This window comes from Lonchura striata, chromosome 8 (assembly GCF_050655825.1).
Source record: "Lonchura striata isolate lonStrDom1 chromosome 8, ASM5065582v1, whole genome shotgun sequence".
NCBI lineage: Eukaryota > Metazoa > Chordata > Aves > Passeriformes > Estrildidae > Lonchura > Lonchura striata.
In genome coordinates, this window is record NC_140710.1 from 24,806,991 (window position 1) to 24,834,722 (window position 27,732).

At 42.3% G+C, this 27,732-nt stretch overlaps 2 protein-coding genes across 9 annotated transcripts in view; one reads left to right on the forward strand and one right to left on the reverse strand.

Moving 5' to 3' along the window:
* The window catches only part of TPR (translocated promoter region, nuclear basket protein), a 33,696-nt gene extending 22,984 nt beyond the window's left edge, over nt 1-10,712 (reverse strand). For all 6 annotated transcript variants that reach the window (XM_085586609.1, XM_085586608.1, XM_085586607.1 and 3 more), the window contains exons 1-14: nt 10,529-10,712; nt 8,551-8,655; nt 8,046-8,119; nt 7,014-7,110; nt 6,680-6,783; nt 5,899-6,063; nt 5,577-5,669; nt 5,376-5,456; nt 4,272-4,359; nt 3,660-3,800; nt 2,837-2,928; nt 1,944-2,141; nt 1,341-1,448; nt 622-848 (exon numbers count right to left, since the gene is read on the reverse strand). In XM_085586609.1, coding sequence (XP_085442735.1) covers nt 622-848; nt 1,341-1,448; nt 1,944-2,141; nt 2,837-2,928; nt 3,660-3,800; nt 4,272-4,359; nt 5,376-5,456; nt 5,577-5,669; nt 5,899-6,063; nt 6,680-6,783; nt 7,014-7,110; nt 8,046-8,119; nt 8,551-8,655; nt 10,529-10,679 — 1,724 coding nt within the window. In that variant the 5' untranslated portion in view covers nt 10,680-10,712. The remainder of the gene's footprint in view (nt 1-621; nt 849-1,340; nt 1,449-1,943; nt 2,142-2,836; nt 2,929-3,659; nt 3,801-4,271; nt 4,360-5,375; nt 5,457-5,576; nt 5,670-5,898; nt 6,064-6,679; nt 6,784-7,013; nt 7,111-8,045; nt 8,120-8,550; nt 8,656-10,528) is intronic.
* A 274-nt stretch (nt 10,713-10,986) lies between these two features.
* ODR4 (odr-4 GPCR localization factor homolog) lies at nt 10,987-27,530 on the forward strand. Of its 3 annotated transcripts, none has more exons than XM_085586612.1 (14): nt 10,987-11,877; nt 12,882-13,015; nt 13,114-13,245; nt 13,626-13,721; nt 14,868-14,974; nt 15,707-15,743; nt 15,866-16,006; nt 16,584-16,679; nt 17,152-17,217; nt 18,485-18,613; nt 19,303-19,393; nt 20,370-20,555; nt 25,571-25,663; nt 26,447-27,530. In XM_085586612.1, exons 2-14 carry the CDS (start codon nt 12,917-12,919, stop codon nt 26,512-26,514), a joined length of 1,341 nt encoding a protein of 446 aa, XP_085442738.1. In that variant the 5' UTR covers nt 10,987-11,877; nt 12,882-12,916; the 3' UTR covers nt 26,515-27,530. The 3 variants fall into 3 exon arrangements, with proteins under 3 accessions (XP_085442738.1, XP_021380824.3, XP_085442739.1); XM_021525149.4 differs by having other exon boundaries at nt 10,987-11,056; XM_085586613.1 differs by lacking the exon at nt 14,868-14,974 and having other exon boundaries at nt 10,987-11,056; nt 15,702-15,743.
* Nucleotides 27,531-27,732: the final 202 nt, after the last annotated feature.

Here is a 27,732-nt window from a genome sequence, read left to right on the forward strand (position 1 = left end):
AACTTGGTGCTCTAGGCTGGTGATATCTGGGGCATAGAGCTTGGACTTGAACATGGACATCTTTCCCAAACTTAATGATTCTGTGAACCTATGACAGAATCCTGCAAAGTTCCAGGAGACAGGCCTTTGGGCTGCCATTTGCAGATGAAAAAGAAAGCAGGCCTCTTTCCTGAACAGCAGAATTCTATTCATGTGAATAACTTTAAAAATGTCAGTAGCATGAGCAGAGAGTCAGGCTAAGAACCTTTCACAGAATTCACACCTGTGGCCTTTACAGTAGTGATTTAGTTATGTGTACATGCAGTTTTTTTTTCAGCTAATAGGAATAATAATGTATCTTTTTGAAAACAGCTCTGTTGTGCGAAATCAGTCACTAGAAGACTAACAATTATTTTTACTTCAGGTTTTGATAACAAGACCTATTATAAGATAGATATAAAGCTATAAAACCATTTTAATAGAAACCTGAAGGCCCTGTAGCTTAACAAGAACTTGCTTTTATGAGTACATAGCTGCTGCATACAATTAATAACAATCAGAAGTAAAAAAAATTTAAAAATGCCTGAATGAATCCCGGTTACTACTTAGTGCAAAGTTAATGAAAAGAAAAAGGTGACCTACTTAGATGATGTCGTTTCTTGCTCCTCTTTTTCTCTTGCCTCCCCCAGCTCCCGAAGAGCCACCAGGAGACGTTGATTCTGCTGTTGAAGCTCTTGGATATTTCTATAGGACACCAGGTGTTGAGTGATCACTTCAGAAGAGCTGCTGATGTCAGCAGAGCTCACAGCTTCATCACGGATCACGTGGTTGCCTCTGGCTTCTTCCAGTTCCATTAACAGCACACAGATCTGAAAGAGAACAGTCCTCATGTAAGGCCTGCACAGACCCTAAAGTTTGCTCTGAAAAACAATATATTGGGAATAAAGGACTTGGAAATTAAGGGGTTTTCCCTACAATGTGCAAACAATTATAATCAATAAATCCTTGTAAAATAGTTATATGACAGCAAAAATAGCTTGACAAAAGGCAACAAATCAAAAGTACATAAACTGTTCAGTTTTGTGAACGGATCACAAGACAGTACAATCTAACAAAGAAATGATACAGGTGAGATTTTCATGTCAGATGCTTAACAATATTATCCTAAAGCAGCACCACTTCTATCCAGCTCAACTTATTCCTGTTTTGAAAGCAGAAGTACCATGCTGTCCTGAGGAGAAGCTTTAATGTCACCAACATACTTAGGACAGCCAAAGTCTCCATGGCTGTGGCTGAATGCAACTTCCAAGTAAACATCTGAAATGCAGCAGCACATTTAACCACAGCAACATTTCCTCTACCTGCTGGGAGAGATCCTTCACTCGCACCTCCAGTCTCTGGCTCTCCCTCTCAAAGAAGGAGGCGTGTTTGTTGGCTTGGTCGGCGCTGTCCTGCAGGCGATGGATCTCCTGCAAGCACACCAACAGGAGTAAACATCACACCTCAACAGGACACATTCCCTTCCAGAGAGATAACAGCATCTGCAGACATGCCTGGAGACTTCTCCTTAAAGTTACACTCACAAAGTTAAACTCCAGGTGCTCTGGAATCAAAAGCCATATTCTTTTGTAATGCACTGGTGCACACTTTAAAACCAGTGGGAAGTGAGCACTGAAGTCCAATTCAATGCCAAATAAACACTAAGCTCTGTTTAAAGTGAACCTACTCTCTCAGAAAATCAGAGACTGTAAATCACCACTATAAAAAACTACAAAATACATTGGTTCTGTAAAATACTTAGTACAATTCCAGAAATTGCAAGCCAGGAAGACCAATACATCTTTTCCCATAATAAAAGTTGACTGAGAGATCAATTTCATACACTTACAACAGCAATTAGGTTTAAAGATTTTAAAATTAATTTGCTTTCCAAAATTAGACATGCTTTTTTACTTTATACTGACCTTCATAGCTTGTTCAAGCTTTGCAGACAGACTTGCAACAGCTTTTTGGGAACGCTCAAATTCTTCACGCTGACGTTTTAAGATTGGGGCTTTGGCTTCTACTTCCTGCACTATTTCATCCAAATATTTATTGATTCTCCTATTCTCCAGCTTCTCCATATGCAATTGATCCTGAGTTTCTACATAGGCATTGTACAGCTGCAACAAAAAGGTTTTGTTTGGTTCTGATATGCCTGTACAGATCTCTTTAGAAAGAACCACTAATACAATTCATACTTAAGGCACTGCAATTTTATACAACTGATCTAGCTAATTCAGAAAAACAAGCTGGACTTTTAAAATATGGTTCTAGGACTCATAACAATTAGCAAAGAAGTTACACATTAATTTTAAAATTGCAAACTTTATAGTGCAACTGTCTGCAGTAGAAGAATTCTATGTAAAAGGTATGAATTTTAATCAAATTTAAGACAAGAGAAATATCAAAACTAGTAATACACGCAAAAAGGAATCAGTAACAAACAGCAACAACACAAATTGCATAAAGAGAAGTGTAAAACTCCCTAGAACCTGTATAACCTATTGTTAATCTTTTGCAAGTATAGGCCAAAATCACAGCAGTACAGATTAAAAGATTATGTAAATAAGCAAAAAAGGCTGCTCCTGCCAAAAATGTATATAGAAAATAAGTTTATAATAACAAAACCCACCTTTTCTGAAATTGATTTACTAAAGGAAAACTGTAAGGCATGTTGAAAAAAATCCCAGTAACTTCACAAGAGACATCAGGCATGACCCCAACCCAAAGAGTGCCCCAAGCCTGAACCTTTGTTCTCACAATGTCACTGATGGTATCCAAGGGCTTTGCTGCTGGAGAGGTTGTGCTCACTCACCTCAGTTAACTTCATGCCAGGTTTGACCACTTTGGCCACTGCTGCAGCAGTGGGAGACATGGCTGCCAGCTCCTCCTCGGACAGGATGGCTCCTGGAGACACAACCCCACAATTACCATCCAAAAGCTGCAATAATCCCCACCAGAAATACTCTTAAATATCACATCTGACTAGCTTTATTTGAATTACTGAAAAGCTGATGATACTAGGACTCCTAAAATTTAAATAAATTTAGAACATGAGCAGTTGAAATAGCTGGAGCAAGGCTTAACCTCAGTTTTTTAGCACACTGTCAGAGGTTTGGAGTAGCAGAACACTGGTATATTTTCATTAAATTAACACAGGGATAGAGCAAATGTACTCCATGCCTCTGCTCCTTCCTGCTCTCTATGCTTTAGAAACTATGGATATGTAGTAAACAACAAAAAGGACAGAGCTAAAACACTGAATAATGAGCAAAGTTTAATGTTAAACAGAAATTTAAGGACTAGAGGTTTATTCACTGTTGCCTTTTTTTTAAAGAGGAAAAAAAGACTAGCTTACTATCTCCATTTCCCTCTCCAGAAAATCACTAAAAGCACACTGATTCAGCCCTGAAGAAAAGTTTCCTCTCCATTTTCTTTGAAAAGATAACATTAACAAAAGAACTTCAAAAAACTATGACAGAAATGCCTTTTCTGCTGAGGGGAGCATATTTATATACATACATATACATATGACATTAGATTAATGCAGCTGGTTCTTAAGAGACATTCAGCACAATATCCTTGAAACATCACAAAAGGCTAAGAGTTTCTGTATTTCAGGTGCCAGCTTATCCCACCTTTACGCTTTGTAGCTGACAGTAAATCATTGGCATTCTCCAGTTCCTTCTCCAGCTTATTGATCTTCTCTCTCAGCTCCTTTTCCATGGTGGCTTTTGACTCCTCCACCTCAGCCAAATGCTCCTGGGCTGCTTTATTAGCTAAAATTCAATCAGACAAGAAGGTTATGGGTTGTGATTGATTTTGATTTTACAAGTATCAGAATTTAGCTATACACTTTAAATTTTACTTTATATGATCTGCAGAAGTTTATGCTGATAAAATTCAGCAGTGTGAGAAAAGCATGAACCTCTGCTTACCATCTTTGCTTAGAGAAGGGCAAAAATATCAATCCTTAGCAGTGAAAGGGACCTACACCAAAAAGCTAAAGTGAAGACATATCTTGCAAAATTAGACTCTTTCACATAGTAGAATTCCAGGTGTATTTGAAAATAGCTCCCCAAACATCAATAAATTCAACTAGTCAGGTACAGTTTTTGTTACAAAGGGACTGATATTTCCATCACCCCAAAAGCCCAGTGAAATTCCTTTCAGGAACACAAAACTCCCATTTTTCAGAGTATCAAGGTACTCAAAGGAGCCCAGGTGCTCTCCTCCCTTTGCCAGCTTACCTTCACCTGCTTCCTTCAGGAGCTTGTGCAGCTCTTCCACTGCCCCTGTCAGCTCATTGCTCTTTGCCTCTGAGTCATCAGCAGCACTCTGAAGAAAGCATTTTAGCTCACATTTAGTACACAGCAACAGCACACCCCTACATTTACAAGAAAGCTTAAACTGACCACAAACTATGAACAGAGTTTTCTGCAGAAAATGCTGAAAGATTCACCTAAGCTGGTCAATCCTTTCCATGTGGATTGTCTCACTTTGATGCAAACTGCCTGAGAGTAAGAAGCATCAGACACTGATTTGATGTGGCAATTCCTAATACAATGCATGGCCTTTAGCTGTTTACAGCTGCTCTGGCTCTTTCCTTCTTCTGACTAAAGAAAACTGGGAATTTTCAATACACTATTTCAAACAGTCTGAAAAATATGGTATTTTTAGGGACTCATATTATAAAACAGTTTATGTTTCTTTGCTGCCAGCTTGAGATCTTCCAAGTGCAAAGCTGTGCAATGTTTATTTGGGTATCCGTGCAAGAAAGCTCACAGAGCAGAGCTCAGTAGCCTGTGCACTAAAATGTGCAAACCAGAGCAAGCAGTTGTACATTTCAGCTGATTTAGTCAGAAGGTTACAGGGTATTTTTCACTCTTTGAACAAAGAGAACAAAAATTATTTGTTTAGATGGTGTGTCTGACACAGTACAGGACATTCAGCAGGGTCCTAACCAAATCACCAACACTTGCAGTGTTCAGAAATCAACTTTTAACTCAGAAAAATCTCTTCCACAGTCATACTTTCCACATATACTTTTACCTTCCAATAGATCCTAAGACATAACCACAGTTTTACAACATGAACCCACAAAATAGCTGGCATAAAATTACTATTTCAATCCTATTTTGCTTATTCTCCAAGGTAATCCAAACAATGTAAGAGTCTAAATGCTGACTAGGACAGCAGCAGAGAAAACAATGTTTTGCACATTTCACAAAAGTCCTGCCATGGGAAGTTAGCCTTTCCACATCCAAATTTTGTGGGGAAAAAAACCTCCAAATTGGCCTGCATTATATAAGATTTGGACCCTACTACAGTTATAACAGAATTAACAAACTCACCTTATACAAGTTGGATAATTTAATGTGGGCATTCAGTTCATTGTGGAATCTCTCCTCCATGCTAGTCTGCTGCTCCTTTGCCTGGCAAATGAAAGAGGAGACAGGGTAGGGGAACATTCCACTATTTCTATTTCACTCATTTTATTGTTTAATTTATAGGATCAACTGCAATGCCATTTAACATATTTCAAGCTGTCTCACCTCCTTCAGTTTATTCAAAAGTTCTTCAACATGCTTCTGAAAGTTTTCATTTGACTGTTTCAAGCTGTTCACCTGTTCCTCCATTCTGGAAACCTATTCAGAGAAGAAATAAGGACACTATATAAGATTTTTATTTCCCAGTCCAGTTTATTTTGGAAAATACTTGTCTCATTGTTTTTAACTTAAAAATAAAAACAAACCCAAAAGTTGCTGAAAGAGCATAAATGGTCACTCAAATACAGTCATTAAAGTATTGGCTTTGTTAACACAGTTAACCAGATGGTATAATTTCTAAGAAATGACAAATCAGTAATTGCATTACCTCCTCCTTTTTGTTCTCCAGACTGCATTTGAGCTCCAGGATTTCATTGCCTTTCTCCCTGGCAGTATGGAGCAGTTCATCTGTTTTGGCTTTCAGCTCAGCATTCAGCCATGTGTTCTGGTTCTGCAGCAGCTCCTTCTCTTGCTCCAGCCTTTTCTCCCGGTACTGAAAACAGAATTGCACAGTGGGATTGCAGTGGTTCCACAGAAAATAAAGCAGCCCATTAAACTACTCTGATTAAACAAGGAGTAGCAAAAATGTACTATAAATTGGTAAATACAGGCAGTGCTCATTATTACACTGGTAGTAACTTACAACTAACAAGCAATGAGAAATTCCTGCCATTTGAGTTCGTTTCCTCCAAGTTTACATTAGTTGGGAACGTGAACAAGATTAATAGCCTTTTACAAGAAATTAATTATGATATTGAGGTTTTTGTCCTTTCCTCTTCTCTTTATGGAGTTTATTCTGCCCACAGAGCAATTAGGTTCACAGCTAATTATTTTTCTCCTTTCTACCTCCCTTCATGAAGCTAAAGTCCTTCTCAGCAGTCCTTCCTTCCACTGCCACCAAGAAGGCCTGGACATGTTTGCCCAGCCTGATACCCCTTATTTTCCAGGAATACAGTTCTCACCTCTAGTCACAGCCACCAATTTTATAATAAAAAAAATTTGCTATAAATAACAGGCACTCACTTGACCTACTTTCCAAGGAATCATAACAAAATGGTGATATCCCACACAATGCAGAACACACACTGTGCTTATAAAGCCCTACTCACCTTCATGGAAACATCTGATGTTTGAAGCTCATCTAACTTCAGCTGAAGTTTTGCCTTTTCTGTGTTTGCCTCTGTGAGCTTTTCATTTAAGCGTTTAACATCCTCTGGATGGATAAATCAGTGTTAGAAAATCAGTGTTAGCTGTTGTGTAACAGCTTTAATTACTAAATTGTAAAGAATGAAAACAGGCAAGATACTTTGTATGTAATTGTATGTTGGGCACTATGATATTGTATAAGGCACAACTTTAAATTGAGAAAAACAAGCACCAAACTGTGTCTTTCTGCAATGACTGTTATTTCCTGGTATTTATTGACTGCATTCCTGGCTGTACCATTTAAATGTTCAACTTCCTGGGATCGCCTTTCAGTTGTTCGGACCAAGTCTCTCTTCTCAGCTTCCAGTTCTTCCTTCTCTCGACTTAACTGGCTCTGAAAAAGATTGCAGAAGGGCAATAGAGAAATGTGATCAGCTGCCTGGAACAGTTTATAGCCACTGCTTACACTCAGAACCACACAGCAGCAAGCTAAACCTCAGTGAGCTACCCCAGGCAACTGAATGAACACTGGCATAAGAGGCTTAGAGTGAGCAGAGAAATCACAATGCAGCTGTTCAAAACTGCATTTCAATTTAATATTCTTGGAAAGACAGCTATAATAGTCAAGAATTTACTGAAACAGCTTTGTTTGGTTAAATAAAAGGGGTAACAGAGTAAACAAGGAATGACAATGCAATTTACATGCACCATTATAAACAATGCACCAATAAACAACCAAACAATGCAATTTACATGCACCAATATAAAATCAAAACAAAGTCAACAATCTTGGCTCATTTACAGGCTACACTCTCTCTGCCCTCAAGGTATCCCTACAAAGCACCTCAGTCAGGCCCAGTAAGCGCCTCTAGGGAAACACTGAGATCCCTCTTCTCATTGTGGAAAAATCAATCTAAACTTGTTTTAGCTCCCTGCTTCAAAATTACTGTTCTGCTGGATCAGTCAGCTCAAGTGACTCATCCTGCAACCCAGTGACTATTAAGCATAGCACAAGAAAAATTGTGCTAGAATGTGGGAAAAGAAGGGGGAAAACAGAAGTCTTGTTTATACCTTTGTCCAAATTTTGGGGGTTTGGTTTAAAGTCACTTCACAACAGGTTTCAGCTGAAACAAAAGCACCTGCTCACGTGTCATTCAGTTTGCTAAAACACCACCTTTTACTTTAAAAGCTCCTAAAATTTTCCTTCATACATGGATACGTAAACATGCCCATGAGCTCACACTGGTGCTGACCCTGACTCTCTCCATTGGGAACTGAGTGCATTCTGTGCTGCAAAGGGCCAGGGAGGCACAGGATGTCCAGCAGTACCTGCACGGCCGCGTTCCGATCCTGGGCAGCCTCCAGCTCCTTGTTCTTCTCGTTGAGCACCTTCAGCTGCTCATCTGGGGGGAAGGAACAGCAGTGAGGGATCTCTACCAGAACCTGACAGAACTCACCCTCCAAGCGCAACAGAACCACAATTTCTCTGACAAACATTTTTTCCAAAAGAGGGAGAAGAGTGCCAGACCTCCCCCTGGATAGACATGGGGTACAGAGGCAGACTGAGGCAATGCTCAGAGCAGAAGCACCTTTTGTGAGGATCAATACATGGCCCACTGTACTGTTCCTACCCAGCAAGGGGCTTTTTTCCCATAAGAACAAAAGGTTCCATTAAAAAAGGCTGTCTTGAATACACCACCAAATCACACCTCTACAAATTCAGCTGATGGGAGATTTTCAGCTCCTGTGTAAAACCCGAAGCAGCTCCCACAACACTGGGCTGGAGGGTGAATATCCTGCCCAACACTTAAGGATGTTACACAGTTACACTTACGAAGCTTTTTAAGCTCTTCCCGCAGCGTTTGACATTCCTGGGTCTCATTTACAAGTCTTTCCTGGCTCTGAGCCAGTCGCTTTTCCACTTCAAAGTACTGTTGTTCTGCAAAATAACAAAGTCATCTCAGTCTCATATAATAAACATTTTTTTTCTTTCTCACCTTTACCAAGGAGCATTCTAAAGAGAATATATAAAAATACTAAGATGGTAAGAGAATTTAAAGGAAGAGGAAAAAAAAAAAACACACAAAATTTTTGAAGGCAAAAACCTTCATTTCCACATTGAGTGATTGCTGTTTAAAACACTTTGCTAGCATGACAAGCGGTATGTTTCCAGAAACTGTGATATGTTTCAGCCTGGTCTAGTGGAAAGAGTCCCTGCTGATGGCAGGGGTTGGAATGAGATGAGCTTTAAAGTCCCTTCCAACCCAAATCATTCCGTAATTCTGTGAAATTGCCCATCAGATATGAGGCTAGTTAATCTGAATATCTCCTTAACATTTTTGATGTAACCAGAGATGTATCAGCCCAATTATGCAGTGTGAGCTCATCAGCTTAAAACTTCTTTTATTTCTGCAGTATTTCTATACATATACAATAAAATCCACATATCCCCAGGGATTTGTGGATTTTATATCAAGGGATTTGATCAGGGAAAACTTTTAACAAAGACTCCTTAAAATTAATTCCTGGGCTCTATTCCCTTAGCAGTGAAAAAAAAAAGAATTAGATGTGAATTTTTGTGATCTAAAACAGTAACTGTGTCATGGAGCTTCAGTGTAAAATACTCAGTAAAAGCAGAATTAACCCCACTCTTGGGCAGGATGGGCTTCTAAGCAAGTACTGAGGGATGCCTGTTTATCTTCTTCCTCCCATACATTACAATTTCAAATAATGCTGCTCTTCCTGCCACGCACGAGAAGAATGGATCTGGAAGAGAGTAACTTGCTAAAATCTGTGGGTTACCTTAATTTACACCACACTTTAGTAATATATTTACCAAGACTTCTACCATGAGAGAGACTGAAAAACTGAAAGGCAGAAATAAAGTTTACATCAGAAGTATGTCACATCCTCTACAAATTAACTCATGTTCACAACCTCACACTCTTGTCTCCTGCTCTCTGCTAGTATGTCTGTTCTGTGATCAACTCATCTCCAAATCAACATAAAAATATTGATTCCATCAGGGTCATTTCAGGGAATGAAATTGAACAGTGAAGTACAAACCTAGGGCTGTTTGAGAGCTGTGTGAACAAAGCTGTATTTCTCCTCCACAACGAGGACCAAAACAGAACTATTTGGGTTGGAAGAGCCATCTAAGATCAGAGTCCAACCACAGCCCAGCACTGCCAAGGCCACCACTGACCCGTGTCCCCAGATGCTACATCCACACGACTTTAAAATCCCTCCAGGAATGGGGATTCCCCCCTGCCCTGGGCAGCTCTGGACAGCCCTTTCAATAAAGGATTTTTTCCCAATATCGAATCTGAACCTGCCTTGGCACATCTTGAGGCCATTTCCCCTAATCCTGTCCCTGTTTCTGGGAGCAGAGCCCGACCCCCCGGCTGTCCCCTCCTGTCAGGAGCTGTGCAGAGCCACAAGGTCCCCCTGAGCCTCGTCTTCTCCAGGCTGTGCTCCTTCCCAGCTCCCTCAACAGCTACTCATCAGACCTGTGAATATCAATGGAGCTGTTCTTTAAGCCCACTTCAAACGCAGTTTCATCCTTGAACACTTTTAACCCTGCTGATCCTCTTAGCAAGGAGAAAAGAAAAAAAAACCATCAACAAGAGGGAAAAAAAAAAAAAAAAAAGATACTCCAGGAGCCAAAGCGAGACAAACACCGATCAGGTCCCGCAGCAGCCCGTTCCCAGCCCCCTCCCCGCCTCACAGCCCTCAGGGCAGCCCCGGGAGCCCTGGAGGAGAGCAGCGCGCTCCGCGCTGCGCCCCGAGCCGCTCCGCGGGCCCGCGCTCACCGCTGTCCACCTTGAAGCGCTCATGACGGGCCCGCAGCCCGTCGATCTCGCCCTGCTGGTCGCCCAGGAAGCGCTCCAGCTTGCCCTGCACGGCGCGGGGCAGCTTGGCGAGCTCGGCCCGCTCCAGGAGCTGCTGCAGCACGGCCGCCATGGCTCCGGCACGGCGCCGCCCGCCGCCCGCCGCGCTTCCGCTTCCGCCGCCCGCCCGCCATCTCGGGTGTGGCGGCAGCGCCCCTCACCGCCGCGGCCGGGACAGCCGCGACAGGAGACCGCACGGGCTCGCCGCCATGCCGGACGCGGAGCTGTCCGTGCCTGCAGAGCGCCCCGTGTGCCCCGCGGGGGCCGGCGAGGCGCGGCCGCTTCCGCCACTCCCAGCATGGCGGGGCCGCGCGCTGCGCCCCGCGCGCCTTTCCCGCGCTCCGCTCGGCGGCGCCGTGCGGCATCTCCCGGCGCCGCGCGCCGCGATGGCGTCACCGGCCACGGCGCCGCTCGGCTGAGGCGGCGGCTGCGGGAATCGGGAATGGGCAGGTGCTGAGCTGGGGATGGGCAGGGGCTGAGCTGGGAACGGGCAGGGGCTGAGCTGGGGATGGGCAGGGGCTGAGCTGGGGATGGGCAGGGGCTGATCCCCGGGAATGGGCAGGGGCTGATCCCCGGGAATGGGCAGGGGCTGAGCTGGGAATGGGCAGGTGCTGATCCCCGGGAACGGGCAGGGGCTGAGCTGGGGATGGGCAGGGGCTGAGCTGGGGATGGGCAGGGGCTGAGTTGGGAACGGGCAGGGGCTGAGCTGGGGATGGGCAGGGGCTGAGCTGGGGATGGGCAGGGGCTGAGCTGGGGATGGGCAGGGGCTGATCCTGGGGGATGTGCAGGTGCTGATCCCCGGGAATGGGCAGAGGCTGAGCTGGGAATGGGCAGGTGCTGATCCCGGGAATGGGCAGGGGCTGATCCCCGGGAACGGGCAAGTGCTGGTCCTGGGAATGGGCAAGTGCTGATCCTGGGAATGGGCAGGGGCTGATCCCCGGGAATAGGCAGGTGCTGATCCTGGGAATGGGCAGGGGCTGATCCCGGGAATGGGCAGGGGCTGATCTGGGAATGGGCAGGTGCTGATCCCCGGGAATGTGCAGGTGCTGATCCCCGGGAATGTGTGATCCCCGGGAATGTGCAGGTGCTGATCCCCGGGAACGGGCAGGGGCTGATCCCCGGGAACGGGCAGGGGCCGATCCCGGGAATGTGCAGGTGCCGATTCCGGGAATGGGCAGGTGCTGATCCCCGGGAATGGGCAGGTGCTGATCTGGGGATGTGGAGGTGCTGATCCTGAGGAATGTGGAGGTTTTGATCCAGTGGATGTGCAGGTACTCAGCTGGGTTTCTGGAGGTGCTGAGCCCGGGGGTCTGGAAGTGCATGGGGGCAGGAGTTGAGGTGTGTGAGCACCTCCCCTGTGGAGGTTCAGGATGCTCTTTTTTTTTTTCTCACCCTGTGCTCTTGGGCTTCAGGTTTTTAATGCTTAATTCCATGGGAGAACTCTCCGGGCATGAAGGGGTTTTCAGTCCAGCCCTACAGGGAAGTGGGGCAGTCTGTGGCAGCTCCTGGGTTCTGGGGGGGATCTGCAAAGGCTGCTCATTGGAATGTCCCCAGATGCTGTGCTTTGAGTGCTTGGGCATTGGAATGGAAGTAGTGTAGCATGTTCAAGGGCATGTATGGAGTTCAGCAAGTCACTGTGTGAATGGAACAGTGCATCCTTTAGAAGTATCATGCAGCACAATGCATTTTCTTCAAAGCATTTCAAAAGTCAAGTCCTGGGTTCAGTTTTAGGCCCCTCATGACAAGAAAGATGTGGAGGGGCTGGAGCATATCCAGGGAAGGGAATGGAGCTGGGAAGGGGCTGGAGCACCAGGAGGGGCTGAGGGATCTGGGAAAGGGGCTCAGACTGGAGAAAAGGAGGCTCAGGGGGGACCTTGTGGCTCTGCACAACTCCTGACAGGAGGGGACAGCCAGGGGGGTCGGGCTCTACTCCCAGGAACAGGGACAGGGTGAGAGGAAATGGTCTCCAGTTGCATCAGGGTAGGTTCAGATTTGATACTGGGAAAAAAGTCCTTTACTGAAAGGGCTGTCCAGCCCTGGCAGAGCTGCCCAGGGCAGGGGGAGAATCCCCATGCCTGGAGAGATTTTAAAGCCATGTGGATGAAGAATTTGGGGACATGGGTCAGTGGTGGCCTTGGGGAAATGGTCGGACTCGATGACCTTGCAGGGAGTTTTCAATCAAACAGTTCAAAAGGATCTTTGTGTGAGACATTTTCTCCTGTACCCATTGCAGTGTATGTACCTTCTTTCACTTTATGCATTGTGTGTTTTGTAGGTTGGAACTACAGCACCTCACTTAAACCTGGAGCCATGGGTAGGACTTACCTTGTTGAGGAAGGTATCGGGCAGTACCTGACAGAGCTCAGCACGAAGGTGAAGCCATATGTCACTGGCTTGTTGATAGGGCAGGTAAGTGTGGAATTGTCCTTCCATTCATTGCTGTGAATTGGGGGAACCCCTGTTCACCAGCCTCACGCTGTGTTTGCTTCTGTTGATATTTTGGCAAGTGTTCCCCCCAGCGGGACTATGTCATTCGGGCTGTGCGAACCCCTCCCAAGGAGCAGCAGCAGGAGGAGAGCGTGGGCCCTCCCAAGCTGGCATCTCTGGATGAGGAGTGGATCACCACACACGCCAGTCAGGTGAGAACTCGCCCTGCGAGGTGACAAAGGGGTGGGAGGAACAGGAGAGAAATAAGATGAACACAAGGGATCTCAGCAGTTGTATCTTCTCAAGCCCTTTTTCAAAGTGGCAGAGCATTCCTAATTATGCTGGGCACAGGTGTTTTAAACCAGAGATACCCTTAATGTTTTCAGGTTTTTTGATGAAAGAACACTTAATATTACTGAAGGGAAAACACTTGCAGGATGTGTTCCTTCATGGAGAGGGTCCTGTAAGTGAAAACCAGTCTCCCTTAATTCACTTCTGCTGTTGGTGCAGACTTGTCTCACCACTTGTCTCTCAAGTTACATGGTTTCTAGATTGCCAATCCTATTAATAAATGTTCATTTTAATTTTCAAGGTGTCCAGAATGCTCCCTGGAGGGTTGCTGGTTCTTGGTGTGTTCATGATTGCAACTCCAGAGCTGGCTAAAGATGGTCAAAATGCTTTGCGCAAGGTAATCAGAGCTCCTGGAAGGGACATCTGGAAGGACAGCAACATCCTTAGCTGTGTGTGAAGAATTCCCTGTCATTGACTTGACTAAAACACAGTAGTTTTGTTGCTTTATGTCACAAGAGTTGTGCTTTGATGTGTGGGTTTGAGGCTGAAACCCCAGAAATCCCTGTCCTGTGGGACACTATTTGTTAACCTCCTGTTTGTTACAAATATGAATTTCTATTTACTGGGTTTGTCTGTATTTACTGAACATGGACATTCGGGCTTAAGGAAAACATCCTCAAGGTTTATATAAAGCTAAATCCTTGTTGCTTAATATAAAGCCACATAAAGGTGCTAGGGATGTTAACATGTTAGCTTTCCTCGTCTGAATGAATCTCTCAGTTTGGAGGTGTTTACAGCAGTGAAAGATCTATAATTCTGATTCCTTTAAGAGAATCAGAGAGAGGGCAAAACAGCACTTAGAATGTCTAGAATGTGTGCACTTAGGAGTGTGTGATTAAATTTAAAACATACTCAGAACTATGTGATAGACTTAAAATGCATTTTTGTTACAGTATTGGGGCATCTACTGCCATATTTGGTTTCTGTTCTGAAAATATATGTTCATTTTATCTTTTTTCTAACATAATCGTGGTCAGTGATTTAGGCATGAGCAGGTTTGTCAACCTGAGAGCCTGAGAGTCAATTTTGGTAGTTCAGTGTAATTGCATCTAAGTTATGCTTAATGAAACTGGTAGCTGGCTAAAAAAGATGAGCTGTGTCCAGGTGATCAGTGATTGCTGAATTAAAAATTACGGGGATTTGCTTTTTATGATTAGTAGCTATTTTGCATAATTTCCTGAGCCAGCTGATAGGCACAAAACTGTAATATGTCTGTAAGGACAAAAGCATACAGGTTGGACATGTGAATGTGTGCTGCTTGCTTTGGTTTATAATGGAGCTAAATTAAGATTTCACAAGCCTCTTTCAGTCTGGGGAAAAGTGCCTATGAATCCCTGTTGAATTTTCTTTTAATGTGACATTTTGTTGACATGTAAGCCGTGTTTTTCCTGCTTATACATATCGCTTGGACTTAAAATTTTAGTACAAGGCTATTTTCCAGGAATTATAGTGCATATTTTTGCAATGTATTTTTGGTCTTTAGCTAATCTTCTCAGTGGAAAAGTCCTTGAGTAAAAGAAGGCTCTGGAAACCTGCTGAGGAGGAGGTCTCAGACAGAGCAGCACTTCAAATCTGTTCTGCTACAAAAAAGTATCCTTTATGAGCAACGTTTATTGACTGAGGCTGCTATCCCAACCTCTTTTATCCAGTTAGTGTTGAATAAATAAGAATTAGGGAGGAGGAGGCTGTTTTAGTTCAGCTAGACATGTATAAGTTGAAATAATGAAGTTTTCTGATTTGCCGTGGTTAAGACTATTGACCCTCTTGTCCTTGCAAAATTTTATCATTTCTTATGAGGTCTGTCTGTGTGACAGCATCAAATGACATCTTTCCCAGTCAGTCTTGACTTGCATAAACTGAAAAAAAAAATCTAAATCACTGTTTGGCTTCTTGAATTGCTGTTACCAGTGGAGGTTGCATGGAACTGGGGCAGCAGCAGTCCTGTGGGGTCAATACTAGAGCTGCAGCAGAATGCTGGAGCTGTTGGTAATGACATAATACAAGGAGAGAAAGCAAGGATTTTTCTCTGAGCGGGGAGGAGAGAGAGAGAGATGAGGATAAATTACAAATTGGTGCCTTGGTGCTTGTCCTGTCAATACATATTGATCTTAATTTGTTTGTAAGAGATGGCACAGCATCAGTGTGGTAGTTGGAGATTACAGGCAAATGTTTCCCACTTTTTTACACTGATGAAAGGTGAGAACTTGCTCCAGAGCATGAATTAGCTTGACAAGGAAGTTTAGTAGAGGACTAAGTTAATTGTGGATTGCTTTTAGTTGTTCCCTTGCTTTTCACTGTGTCTTTTTTCTTTAAGTAGCACAGAGTAGTTTGCCGGACCTACGATGTGCAGGACCCAAAGGTAAGCTCATCCTGCTGTGCCACACCCAGCTTTTAATGCATGGCAAGTAATGCTAAACCCCAAAAAAGCCTCAATACAGTGCTTTGGGTAGATGTTTTATGGCTTTTCTTTTCTGCTGTCAGAGTTCAGCTAAACCAGCAGACTGGAAGTACCAGAGTGCTCTGACTGCCTCCTGGGTAGCTTTGGGCTGCACAGTAAATGTGAACATCCACATTCCACTTCTTGCTACTTCCCCCAACCATGACCTGGAGAAGAATACCAAGGTAACTCACTGCCTGCTCCAGTTCCTACACAGCAGTAACCACACTCATTTCTCTGCTGAAAATTAAATAAGAGAGGAGTTGAACAGTGTAGGACAGGAGTAGGACTAATCAGTGGAGAATGTTGAACAATTATTCCTCTTCTAAATGTAACTCTTCTGCTGTGCTCAGTGAGAAGTTTCCTTTGTTCAAAATTATGTAATAATTGTCATGAGTATCCCAGGTAACCTCTCTGGTGCCTCACCTGGTGAAAGGTTACACCCAATTTGTGCATGACTAGGGGGTGCTTTTGCCATGAGTTGACTTTCAATGAGTACAACCCTCTCTACAACTCCAGATTCCTGGGGTGGCACTTCAGTATTTTGCAATGCTTGTTTCTTATTTTGTTCTGAATGTGGTCCATTTAAGGTTTACCTTGGGAAAAAACATGGGTTTTTCACAGACTTTAGAACTCTCTCAGAGTAACTATTAAAACACATACTTCTGTAAGTTTTAGCATGGGACTGTCCAACCCTTTAGTGAAATTCTTTCCACTTTCTTGTGTTTTTTGTTTGTTTGTTTGTTTTCACTTATTTTAAAGAATGGGTTAAACCGATGGTCAAAACAGATAGAAGACAGTGTTTTTCTGATCAATGGCCAAATTAAAGATGAGGATACAGAACTTCTGGAAGGACAGGTGAGTACCAAACAAGGAGGAATTGAGCTCTAATAGATGTATGGTTGGAACCTCTGTGTGACAAAGCGTTGCATGAGACATCTCCTGTGCAGTGTTTGTTGATCTGATTGGCTGTTCCAGGTAACCAATACACAGAACTGCTCCTGCTCTCAGCTCCATTCCTGCCTATCCCTCCCGGGGCAGTGTGAATGCAGTAATTATGTGTGAAATGACTGAAATGTTTCTATTACAGGGCACGAGTGAGGTGTGAATGTGGGTGATGACATTTCAAAGACCTACTTCGGTCTCCTTGTTGGGTGATGCATTCATCTCTCTTTCAGTTTTGTAGTTTTATTCTTTTGGTTGGTTTCTAAGTTGGTTTCTAGGTTGGTTTCAGAGGCTATTAGCTAGGGAACACTATATGCCTTAGTGAGGAGACTGCTTCGGGGACTTTTTCCAGTTTCATGACACAAAGAATTTTTTTTCCCTTCAGAAAAAGCTCAGAGGAAATACTCAGCCCAGCAGTCAGTTTTCTGATGTCAAGGTTCTCACACAGCTGGTAAGTTTTTAGTGGTTTGCAAAGTATAAACTTGCCTTTAAACTATAAAATAGAGCAAAAAATAAGAGAACATGGTTCTGAATTATTGTCTAGAAAACTTGCTCACTTATTCCTAAGACTTTTTTTTCCCCACATGGATATTGAATATGAAACTGCTTGTTAACAGATCTGCATACTTTGTGCCTTTAGAAATTTTTGTGGTGAGATAACCATGTTGTCCATGAATTGCATAATATAGCTGAAAGACTGGAAAACAGGTTATGGAAAAAAAGTCCTGTGACTAACTCCTTTGGTAGTAGGATACCTGTAGGTGCCTGTGTACATTGATTTCAAGTGACTTTGCATCTGAAATTCACCCCACACTTCAATCCACAGCTTGTCTTGGCTAGCTTGGACATTCACTTGGATGCTTTTGTCAGAAGCTCAGCTGCCAGCTCTGGATTAAGGCGTAGATCCCGTGAGCTGAATCATCATCTGGAGCTCCTGGATCTATGTCAGGAGTTTCCTCCCTACCTGAGTTGGGAAGAACTGTGAATTTGGTGCCCCAGTCTAGGTCCTGAAGTCCAAATGTGTCCAGACCTTGTTTCGTAGTCTTCTGTTTTGTCAGGTGGTTCCTGGATTCTCAAAGTTATGTTCAGCAAAACTAGAAATGTTTCCAATGCTATTTTAATGCATGAGTATCTCAGCTTCTTTTGTTGTTATTGTCTATTGTATTGAGGTTAATTCCTGCAGGGAGAGGAAAATTCTTTTTGGCAAAAGTGGTTTGTGCAGTTGGTGTGGAAGTTGTGCATCCCAGTGTTTCCAGGTGTTGTCCTGGAGTGCTTCATGCTCACACTCATTGTTGTGGTAATTAGGGAGAGCATTTCTAGGCAACAGTTTGATGCAGCTCGCAGTGTGACCACGTGTATAATTTGGTACTGACTGATGGGATGACTCCCAGCACACCCTGGGTTACGCTGATTATAGCAAACATGAAAACGTCATTGCTTAAAAAAAGCCTGAAAAAGACTTAACAGTTGCAATGTTGTTATTTGCCACAAGCCTGGAAAGTTTTAAAGTTTGAAACACCTGGAGAGATAAACACATTTTCCATAATAAAAAAGAGATTTTCAGTCTTACCTAACCAAATGAATAACTAAAATAAGATTAGTTCTACACGATGAGGGAAACAGCTTGTGTGTGAGCACCTGCTGTTGGTTTGCTGGTTCTGGTTTTAGTGACTCTGCTGCAAGGGCCTGAGATAAAAGTGGATGTGTTTGTTCCCCAGTGCCAGGGCAGCAGCCCCAGGTCCACGGCGACAGTGCAGGTGTGCAGTGGCTCCATAAACCTCCGGGGAGCTGTGAAATGCAGGGCCTACATCCACAGCAACAAGCCCAAGGTTAAAGAAGCCATTCAGGTACTGAGCAGGGTCCTAGTCCATCAAAAACATTCTCCTGAAACACCTGGGACATGGCATACTGTTTTTTTTTTTTTTTTGCCAGAATGGTCTAAACTAGGGTGAAAATGTCAGACAGGGGGATTATTTTAGAAATCATCCATGTGGGGTTAGTTAGTTTTTCCCTTCTAGAGGATATGTGTGCTGTGGGTAAGGCTGGGCTCTGGGGAATCTTTGCACAAATTGTTAAAAGGGATTAGGCTTTGAAAAATTCTCTTTAAAAAAGGCTGCAGACTATATTTTTATATTTGTAGATGTAAAATTCAGATTTACTTGCTCAGTAATTTATGTTTTTCCTGCACTGATTCAATCATTGCCTTGTGATTTTTTTTTTTTTGTTTAGCTTTACTGGTAAACATCTAGAAGATGTCAGTTCTTACCTAACAATCCTAAAACTTTCCTCAGCTTTTCATTTTTGTTTTGTGGTTTTGCTTCTTGATACCAATTCTTTTGATGTTAGCTTTTTAAAATTAATAAATTATTAGTTAGAAAATTTACACTAGTTTTTACTTTCTAGGAAAAAACTATTCTTTCATCATGGGTTTAACATACAGGGCTTTGTTTATTTCTTCCTGGTTAAAAGCTTTGCAAATAGTTTTGATTTTGCAAATAGTTTTGATATTCCTGATGATTTCACTCTGTCCTTGCAGGCTTTGAAAAGAGACATAATAAACACATTGAGTGATCGGTGTGAAATACTATTTGAAGATCTGATTTTAAATGAAGGACCTCAGAAGAAATGTAAGAAATTAAAAAAAAAAAAAAAACCACCAAAAAACAACCAAAGCCACCAGCTTATATTTGAATTTTGGTGGTTGTAGAAAATTCTGTTATAGTGAAGCTCCAGTATGGTTAGAGCAGAATTAAAAATAAAAGGTATAATTGCTGCTTGTCAGCCTTGACTTTTTCTTAAATCTGGAAAATTTTTTGTCAATTTGTGTCCTTTGGCATTGTGGCTTTCACACCATGTTTGTGTTCAGTTTCTGTAGCCACAAAATGCAATCCCAGCTTCCTCACTCAACAGAAATTTTGTGATTTTTAAAACTTCTGTAGTTGAAATTCTTGTCTCTAAAGTTCCAACTGTACCTTGCACACTGTAAGTTTTTATTTCTATTTGTTTTAATCCATGTATGATGCTCCTATTAATAGCGATGTGTGTTAAAACTTGATAGAGACCGGATCTCTGAGCCCATGCTGGGACTCTAAACTCAAAGCTTTAAGTCAGTGCAGTGGTGTCGTTGCCTTAAAGCAAAAAGGAGTTAATTGACAAAACAATGGCAATGTCTCGGCACAGAGAGCCTTTTCTATTGCACGTAGTTCTGAGTCGCCTCTCTAGGTGGCACCCGAGCTTTGTGGCTGAGTGTGACACCTCTGCGATCCTGTGTGCTGGTGAAATCCTGCTCCTCTCCTCGGGGAGCTCTTACCTGCAGGCTCTCCCAGAGCACCCCTGCAAGTCATTCCAAACAGGAGAAAAGCTCTGCTTTGCGTTTTATGGTCTGTTTTGGAGCTGCCCTGGGTACTTCTGGAGAGGCTAATAATGTAAAGACATAAATCCATATAATACCAGCCCACTAAGCCAGGCTGAAAGCAGGGTTTCTACACAGAGACCTTGAGCTCTTTTGCAATGACTTTATCTTATGCTCAGAGATTATGGAGGAATCTTATCATCACTGTCAAGGCTTTTATTGGGATGGTATTTCTCTCTCTTTCCTTTTAGATTTTGGGAGGGAATATCATGTCTTGCCTCAGAGACTGTTTGTCCCAGTTGCTGGATCCAATGTGATGCTCAGTGATTATAAGTTTGGTGATGAGGCTCCTGGAGAAATCCAGGAACGTTTTGTGGAGATGCTGGATCAGCCTGTGCAAGCTGAAGATATGCACATAGCTGAGGACATTAGCACAGGTAAATATCTGAGAACCAGGGCAGGCTGGGTCAGGGGCTAGGAAAATGCTGACTAATGGCATAGGCCAGTTTTATCCAGATATGGATAAAGTCAGCTTACTTCATATGCAACTCTAAGGATTTATAACAATACATTGCAGCTTAAATATATTGTGGAAAATGGTCCAGTTTCTTACAGTTTGTGTTTCTTGGAATGGACTTCTCTTTTTTCTCTCAAATATTTTGGTTTTTCAGTGCAGCTATGGCTGCAACCCATGAGCTGCTGTAAGAGATGGATAACCAAGGTTTGTATTCACCACTGTGCTCATGAATTAGAGGGGATCCTTTATTGACAAATAAAGTCTTAAAAAACACCCCGTAAAGCTTTGTTTTTTTACATGAGTATATACGTTTACACTTTCAGTAGTTCATTTTTTTTAGTGCTAAGTAGTTTTGTGACAAATCAGAATAAGTTGAGTGATTTAGTCGAATCTACTGTTTTTTCACTACAGAATTAAAAACACTTCAAAAGTTCTTCTAGAAAAACAATCATATAGTCTAATGCGTCTTTCAGGAAGTTTTCATGCTAAACCTGATGCTCTAAAAAGTGCCAAATATCTTTCTTTATTTGGAATGTTTTAATTTACGTACCAAATGCAGTGCCCAAACCTGAAGATTTGTGGTTCACCCAGAATGAAAACAAAATTGAGATCACTTTTCATTTTGTACTGAATGTCTTACAAGTTTGTGGTCTGATTATGAGACTGCTATATTCCCTTTAATACAGATATTTTGGCATAATCTAGTTACTGGATTCCTCTTTCTGAATATTTCTGGTCTATATTATGCCCTGTTGGGTTTTTTTCCCCTCGCAATGTTGTTTTCTTTGTAGAATTCAAATACGACATTGAAATGCACCTAATAACATCTCCTGTGGTCTTATGGAAGAGATTTTGCTCCTCTTTTTTTTCCCCAATCAACATGCATATGAGCTGCAGGTTCCAGTTTTATAATTTAAGTAAATAAAAAAATCCAACACTAAGTCTCATGTAAGAACTATGAACAATTTTTGATGTTGGTATTTAGGGACAAAAACAGAGCAATGCATCCATGACTTGCCCTGCAGGGTGAACTTGACTTGCAGGTTAACTTGGAGGGGGTTTTGCGTTTCCTAATTTCAGATTTAACCATAAATTCTTGTCTTTCTAAATGAATCAGCTCCCCCCAGGCTTTAACGAGACCTGTTAGCTGTGAACTGACTCATCCTTTTGAGGAGTAAGAGGTGTACAGGAACCTCAAGGAAAACAGGAAAGCCAATAAAAATCTCCCTGGCATTATTAGAGTAACTTTAATACTCTTAAAACTAATTACTACTGAGCTTTAAGGAATCAGTGTAGCTTAGAGAAGCAAATGAGTATTGTTGTAGCAGTGGAGAGAGGTGTGGGAGGAGAGAGGTGATGATTCAGTTCAGCTTTATTGCTTATGTAAGGCTGTGTGAGCTGCTGCTAGGAAGGAAACACCTTTCCACTCAGAGCAGGGCATCCCAAAGATTAATACCAACAATAGGTGAAGTGATGGCCAGAAAAAGAGCGTGGGTGTTCTTGTAGTCTGCTGCTTGTAGAGTTAACTGGGGGGGATTTATATTTCTTTTCTGTGAAAGAAAAGCAAATCGAAGTAGGTATATATTTTCTTTTAAAAAGAAACCCTAAACCCACAACTTAAAATAAGTGCATGGAAGAGGAGAGGAAAAAACATGCAAGGGGATTTTAGGAAAGCCTGGCCTTGTTCTGGTGACCACCATAAAGTTTGTCCATGGAATGGACTCTGTTATTTGCAGTGATATCAGTAATTTCAGCACAGTACTGTTCATTCTGATAATTAAACTTGAGGCATCAGTCACTTGTGGTTTATTAAAATCACAAGTTATTTATACATTTTTATCATACCAGGAGGGTTGTTTTAGAAAGAGTCCTGTTAAATGCATACAAAGTGGCCTGCATTCTAAAAAAAAAAAAACCATTAATTATGGGATTTGATTTTTATTGTTGCTTTGGTATGAAATGTCTAAGTATTGCTGTGAACATGTTTTTGTGTTATAATGGAGTTTGTGTTTTCTCTTGTGCAAATGCTTTTTCAGAGCATCATTTTGACTTGGGAAGTATGTGTTGTTTCTCTAAGCTTAGCTCTAACTTTGTTAATAATAGTCAATATTCAGTAATTGTTTTGTAGGGAATTGTGTCATCAGCCTTTCTGTTTGTGTCACAGTTCCTGTGGTCTGAGGCACCTACCTCGAATTAACTGGAAATGCTGCTCATTCTGAGGTTCTGGGGAAATTTTGCTGATAAAAAGAATTCTCTAAAATTCAAGAACACGAGCAGGCTTTTGAAATATTTGGGGATTTGTTGCTCTTGAAAATATGCACTTTAGAACACCAGGATCTAATCAGTATAGGCAAAAGATTTCTTTTTTAAGCACCTTTTAGTCAAAACATGAATTTTTGAGGTCAGTTTTATGTGTTTACTGATCTTGGGGGTTTCCTGCTATCTCCTGCAGTTTTAGTCTCTTGACTCCTTGTACAGCTCTCCAATGGAGACACCACTGGGTCATGCTTTAAAATTGCTATGTGGAAAATAGAAAGTAAACCCCAAGCTATTTATAAATGAAAGCCTTAAATAGCTCTAACACTGTAATTTCAAGGTATTCAGTGCTCTAATACAGGCAACTGAAAACTCTGCATTTCTGATTGGCTTTACTAAATCCCTGCTCCTCCTTGGTGCAGGGGGTGGGCTGTTAAATACCCTGAGTGGATAGATAGAAATAAGGCTTCAGCAGTGGTAATCACTTCCCCATCATGGTTAGGAAACTGAAGAATTAAGGATTCATCTAACTGGTACTAGAAAACATCTGCTATGAGAACTCTTAATGTGATTTTGCTGCTCTACATGCAAACCTGCCAGAATGTGATGGCATAAAGGCCTGTGGTAACTAAATAGCTCAAGGGTGGGTTTTTTTTTTTCCTTTTTCCCTTTGTCTTTTTATTTTTTTCCCTTTGAACAGGTGAGGAATGTGCAGCTGCCTTGATGTGCATCTTCCAAAGGTCCCCTCAGCACAGGGAGGCACAAGGAAACCTCAAATTAGAGGGCACAGACCATCCTACCTGCTCATCAAATATACAGCAGAAAGGAACCTGCTGGAGCTAGACTTCAGAGGTGGCCCAAAAAATGCAGTCAGATTGTCCCAAAGTGGGATATTTTACAGAATTCAAAACTCTGGACAGAAGTTTTCTTACTGCGCTGGTTAAAGATACTGAGAACCTATATTGCAACAATTAGTAACTCCTCCACTCTATCTGAAGACTACTGCTCATATTGTAGGCAGCTGAGGGAGTGTTTTTCTTGGCACAAAGAAAAGAACTATCTAGCCATGGCCTCATTGAGGACCAGTGGGATTCAGGGATATTTGATAATTTCTCTTCAAAAAGCACACTTGGCACTGAAATATTGTTATCTCGATTTTACATGGATGTGCTGCTTGCAGAGAGGTCTCCCAGCAATGTCTGTATATCTGTTTATCTCACTGTCCTGCTGAGTTTCATATCAAGCAGTGTTTTCTCTACTGTACATCCTGTACCAATACAATGGGTTTAGGGATAAAAAACCTAAAGACAGGTTTTAAAAGCTAGTTTGGGTGTTCTTTGTGTAACAGGTCTTGTGCAAGTTTGACTTAAGGATATTTTGAAGACAATTATTCACATGACTCAACCAATCCACAGAAACAACCTTTCTGATCATCTAGATTATCCATTTCCACCATAGTTAATGACAGAGAAAGTACTTCATGAAACATTTGCATATGAATCACACAAAGGATGTGCCTTATTACTCAAGCATGTAATTTGTGATTTATTGCTGATGGTCAACCCCTCTGTGGAAATGGAGATCTGTTTTTATTCAGATCAGTGTTCCATGGCCTTCTAAACCCTGATATCTGGTACTGCTGGGGGTTCCCTTGTCTCCAGAACAGTCTGTTAGGCTCGTTCTCTTATCTGAGCCTGCTTGTCTCATTCTTCCCAGACACATCCAGCTCCCACTGCCATGACAAACACTTTGTCTTATCCTTTCCTTGTGGAGAAGGTGCCTGTGGTTGTAGATTCTGAATTGTAATCCAAATTTTTGGCAAGTCTTGGCAAACTCCTGAAGATGGGGATGCTGCAAATTGAAGGCCTTTGGCCCATGACCATCAAGCAGCCTTGTCACGGGGGGCTGTATGGTGTGTTCCATGCTGGCTTTATGTGGCTCAAACAAGATAGGCTGAAGGACTGGAGATTAATCCCCTTCTTTCTCTCCTGCCCCTCTAACAAGCTGGATATAGCCAAGGGATTAGGGAGATCTTTGCAAAGGAAATAGATACAGGTTTGAGTCCCATCTGCCTGGAAATAGACTCAAGCTCTCTCACATCCTGGCTGGGCAGACTAAGAATTTAGTAATTCTTCCATGGAGGAATGAGTCCTCAATGCCTGCTGTGAAAGGGTGCTTTTAGGGGATTTTCAAAAAGAAAATTCTGTGGCTGGAAAAAATGCATCTCTGGCTGTTGGGTAGGGAAGTGCTGCCGGGCTCATTCTCTCATGGCAGTGGGATTTGCATGTATCCTGAGCTTGGAACAGATGGCTCTGAAGGGAACCTTTGATCTTGGAAGGTGCTTCATGGTACATTTTGGTGGTTCCCTCTCACATAGTCAAATTCTCCCCAGGCTATGCAAAGAGGGTTGGGAATGTTACTCTGGAAGCAGGGTGTGGAGAATGAGTTTTGGAAGAGGAGCTCCTCCCGAAATGTATTTTGTCTCTTTAGTTTTACCCTTTGAGACATACAGCATATTGCTGTACTATTGCTGTTGTACCATTTCTACTGCAATAAACTGGGTTTTTTCCTACCATAAATACACTTTATAAAGTTGATGTGAAGTTCTTGGCCTTTTGCATGAATTCACTGTAAAACACAATTGTTAATTTTCCCCTTCTTCCCTTGATTTCCATGCAGTTGATATTTGCCCAGTGACTGACAGCCCGACTGACACACAACAGGCACAGCTGACAAAAGCAACGTTGCTGTTGAAGCTCCAACAAAATATGGGTACGTTCCTTCCCAGATTTCTGCTATGGCACACCAGAACCTGCAGTGGCCCCTTTCAGGACTGTTAGCTCCACAGCATCCTAATTGTCAGCTCATGAATTCAGAGAACACCAGCCACAGAATTCTCCTTTCCATTGTAACTTCTGCATGGTGCTGCCTCGTCCAGCTCTCAGAGATCTGTCTGCACTTAGTACAGCTCTCTTTGCTGTGGGGCTGCTTGTATTGAAATAGCTACACTTTAATCAACAAAGCAGTTACTTTTGGTTTCTATTAATTATCAGAAACAGAATATAGTAAGTGGAAGATTAAATAGGAGCAGTAAATATGTGTTTACTTTGAATGTAAAAATGTTTTCCCTTACATCATCACTGAGATGTTTAGGGTTTTCTGTATCAACTGCATCAGTAATGGGCATGCTAATAACAGTGGTTTTTGGGGTAGCTCTTTTTGTTTCCCTTTGTGCTCATTCCCTCTGACTCACCCTTCCCTCCCTGCCTGTGCTGCCCTTCCCTCCCTGCCTGTTCCCTCTGGATTTAGGGCTGCCTGTGCTGCCCTTCCCTCACTGCCTGTGTTCCCTCTGGATTTAGGGCTGCCTGTGCTGCCCTTCCCTCACTGCCTGTGTTCCCTCTGGATTTAGGGCTGCCTGTGCTGCCCTTCCCTCCCTGCCTGTTCCCTCTGGATTTAGGGCTGGTTCTGCTGCCCTTCCCTCCCTGCCTGTGTTCCCTCTGGATTTAGGGCTGCCTGTGCTGCCCTTCCCTCACTGCCTGTTCCCTCTGGATTTAGGGCTGGTCGTGGCAGCTGCTGTTGCAGTCCTGGCATCGATTTTCTCCTTCAACTACTTCAGTGATTGATCTCCAGTGATTAAACTCCAGTCACCACAGCTCCTGGGAAATGTTGGCAATTCAGAGGATGGAAATAGTTGGGTTTAATATATTAGTAATTAAGAATTGTTGTCTAAATCTCACCAGGTAGATGTGCAATGTAAACTGTAATGGTAGGTTCAGTTACCTTGTTCCATCATACACTTCCTAGATCAAGTAGAATTATGCAGAATCAAGTAGAGGGTGAATCAGGTTTACAGGAAACTAACCCTGTCGCTCTGTATTAATGAATGGTAATATTATTTTTTGGAGAGGTCCCTTAAACAAATACAGAATCCTAATTTTCTTCCTCTTGGTTCCTTTAATGTAAAATGCTACTCCTGGTGTTTCTCAGGGTATTGGTAAAACCATAATGAACAGGTATGACGATTCCTGCTTTAAGGGTTCCTTTGCTAAGAGAAATCTTATTTTATTACAGTTAATTGGGGGAAAATTAGTTTTAGTAAAGCCAGTATTTCACCATAGGCATTGGTTTCGATAATACTAACTAGCATAAAATGCATACAAATAGTTTCTAAAATTTCAAGACTAGATCAAGGCAGCCTGTAAATAGCTTGGCTCAAGACTGGAGAACTCAGAAATCAATGAAATGCATGGCATGCTGAGCTGTGTGTATGCTGCTGCCTTTGATTCAGTGCCTCCTGATGAGGATTTCTCTGTCCAGCTCCAATACAATCATTGTTTCCTTGGAATTTTAGCTGTTTCAGCAGCAGTTACACCTAGGCAGGCCTTGTGGGTTATCTTGTAGATATAGGCAAGTTATCAAAATTATTGCTAATCAGGATTTTTAGATTATAAACAGAGAGCTTTCCTTTATGAGTGATTCTCCTGGGGATGTTGGCCAGTTACATGTTTACTTGACATGAGGAAGGTGGACAGAGGGAATGAACTCTAGTAAGGCTGATAATTTGTATATGAAATGTGATGTTTACTTGGACCTGAGCTATAAAAGAAAAGAATAAATGGCATTTTAATACCAATGCAAATTTCTTTCTTTTTTTTTTTGTTTGAAGGTAGTGGAACACAAAAAAACCCAAACCCTTTGATTCTAAAGCATAATCAAGTATGTACTGGGATACCTTTAATAAAGGAAACTCTGACAAAGGTGTGTTGAGTACTGTTGCCTCACTTGTGTATTCTGTTTTTACATGTTTGGAAAAAGCTGCATTTTTGAATGACAGTGTTGAC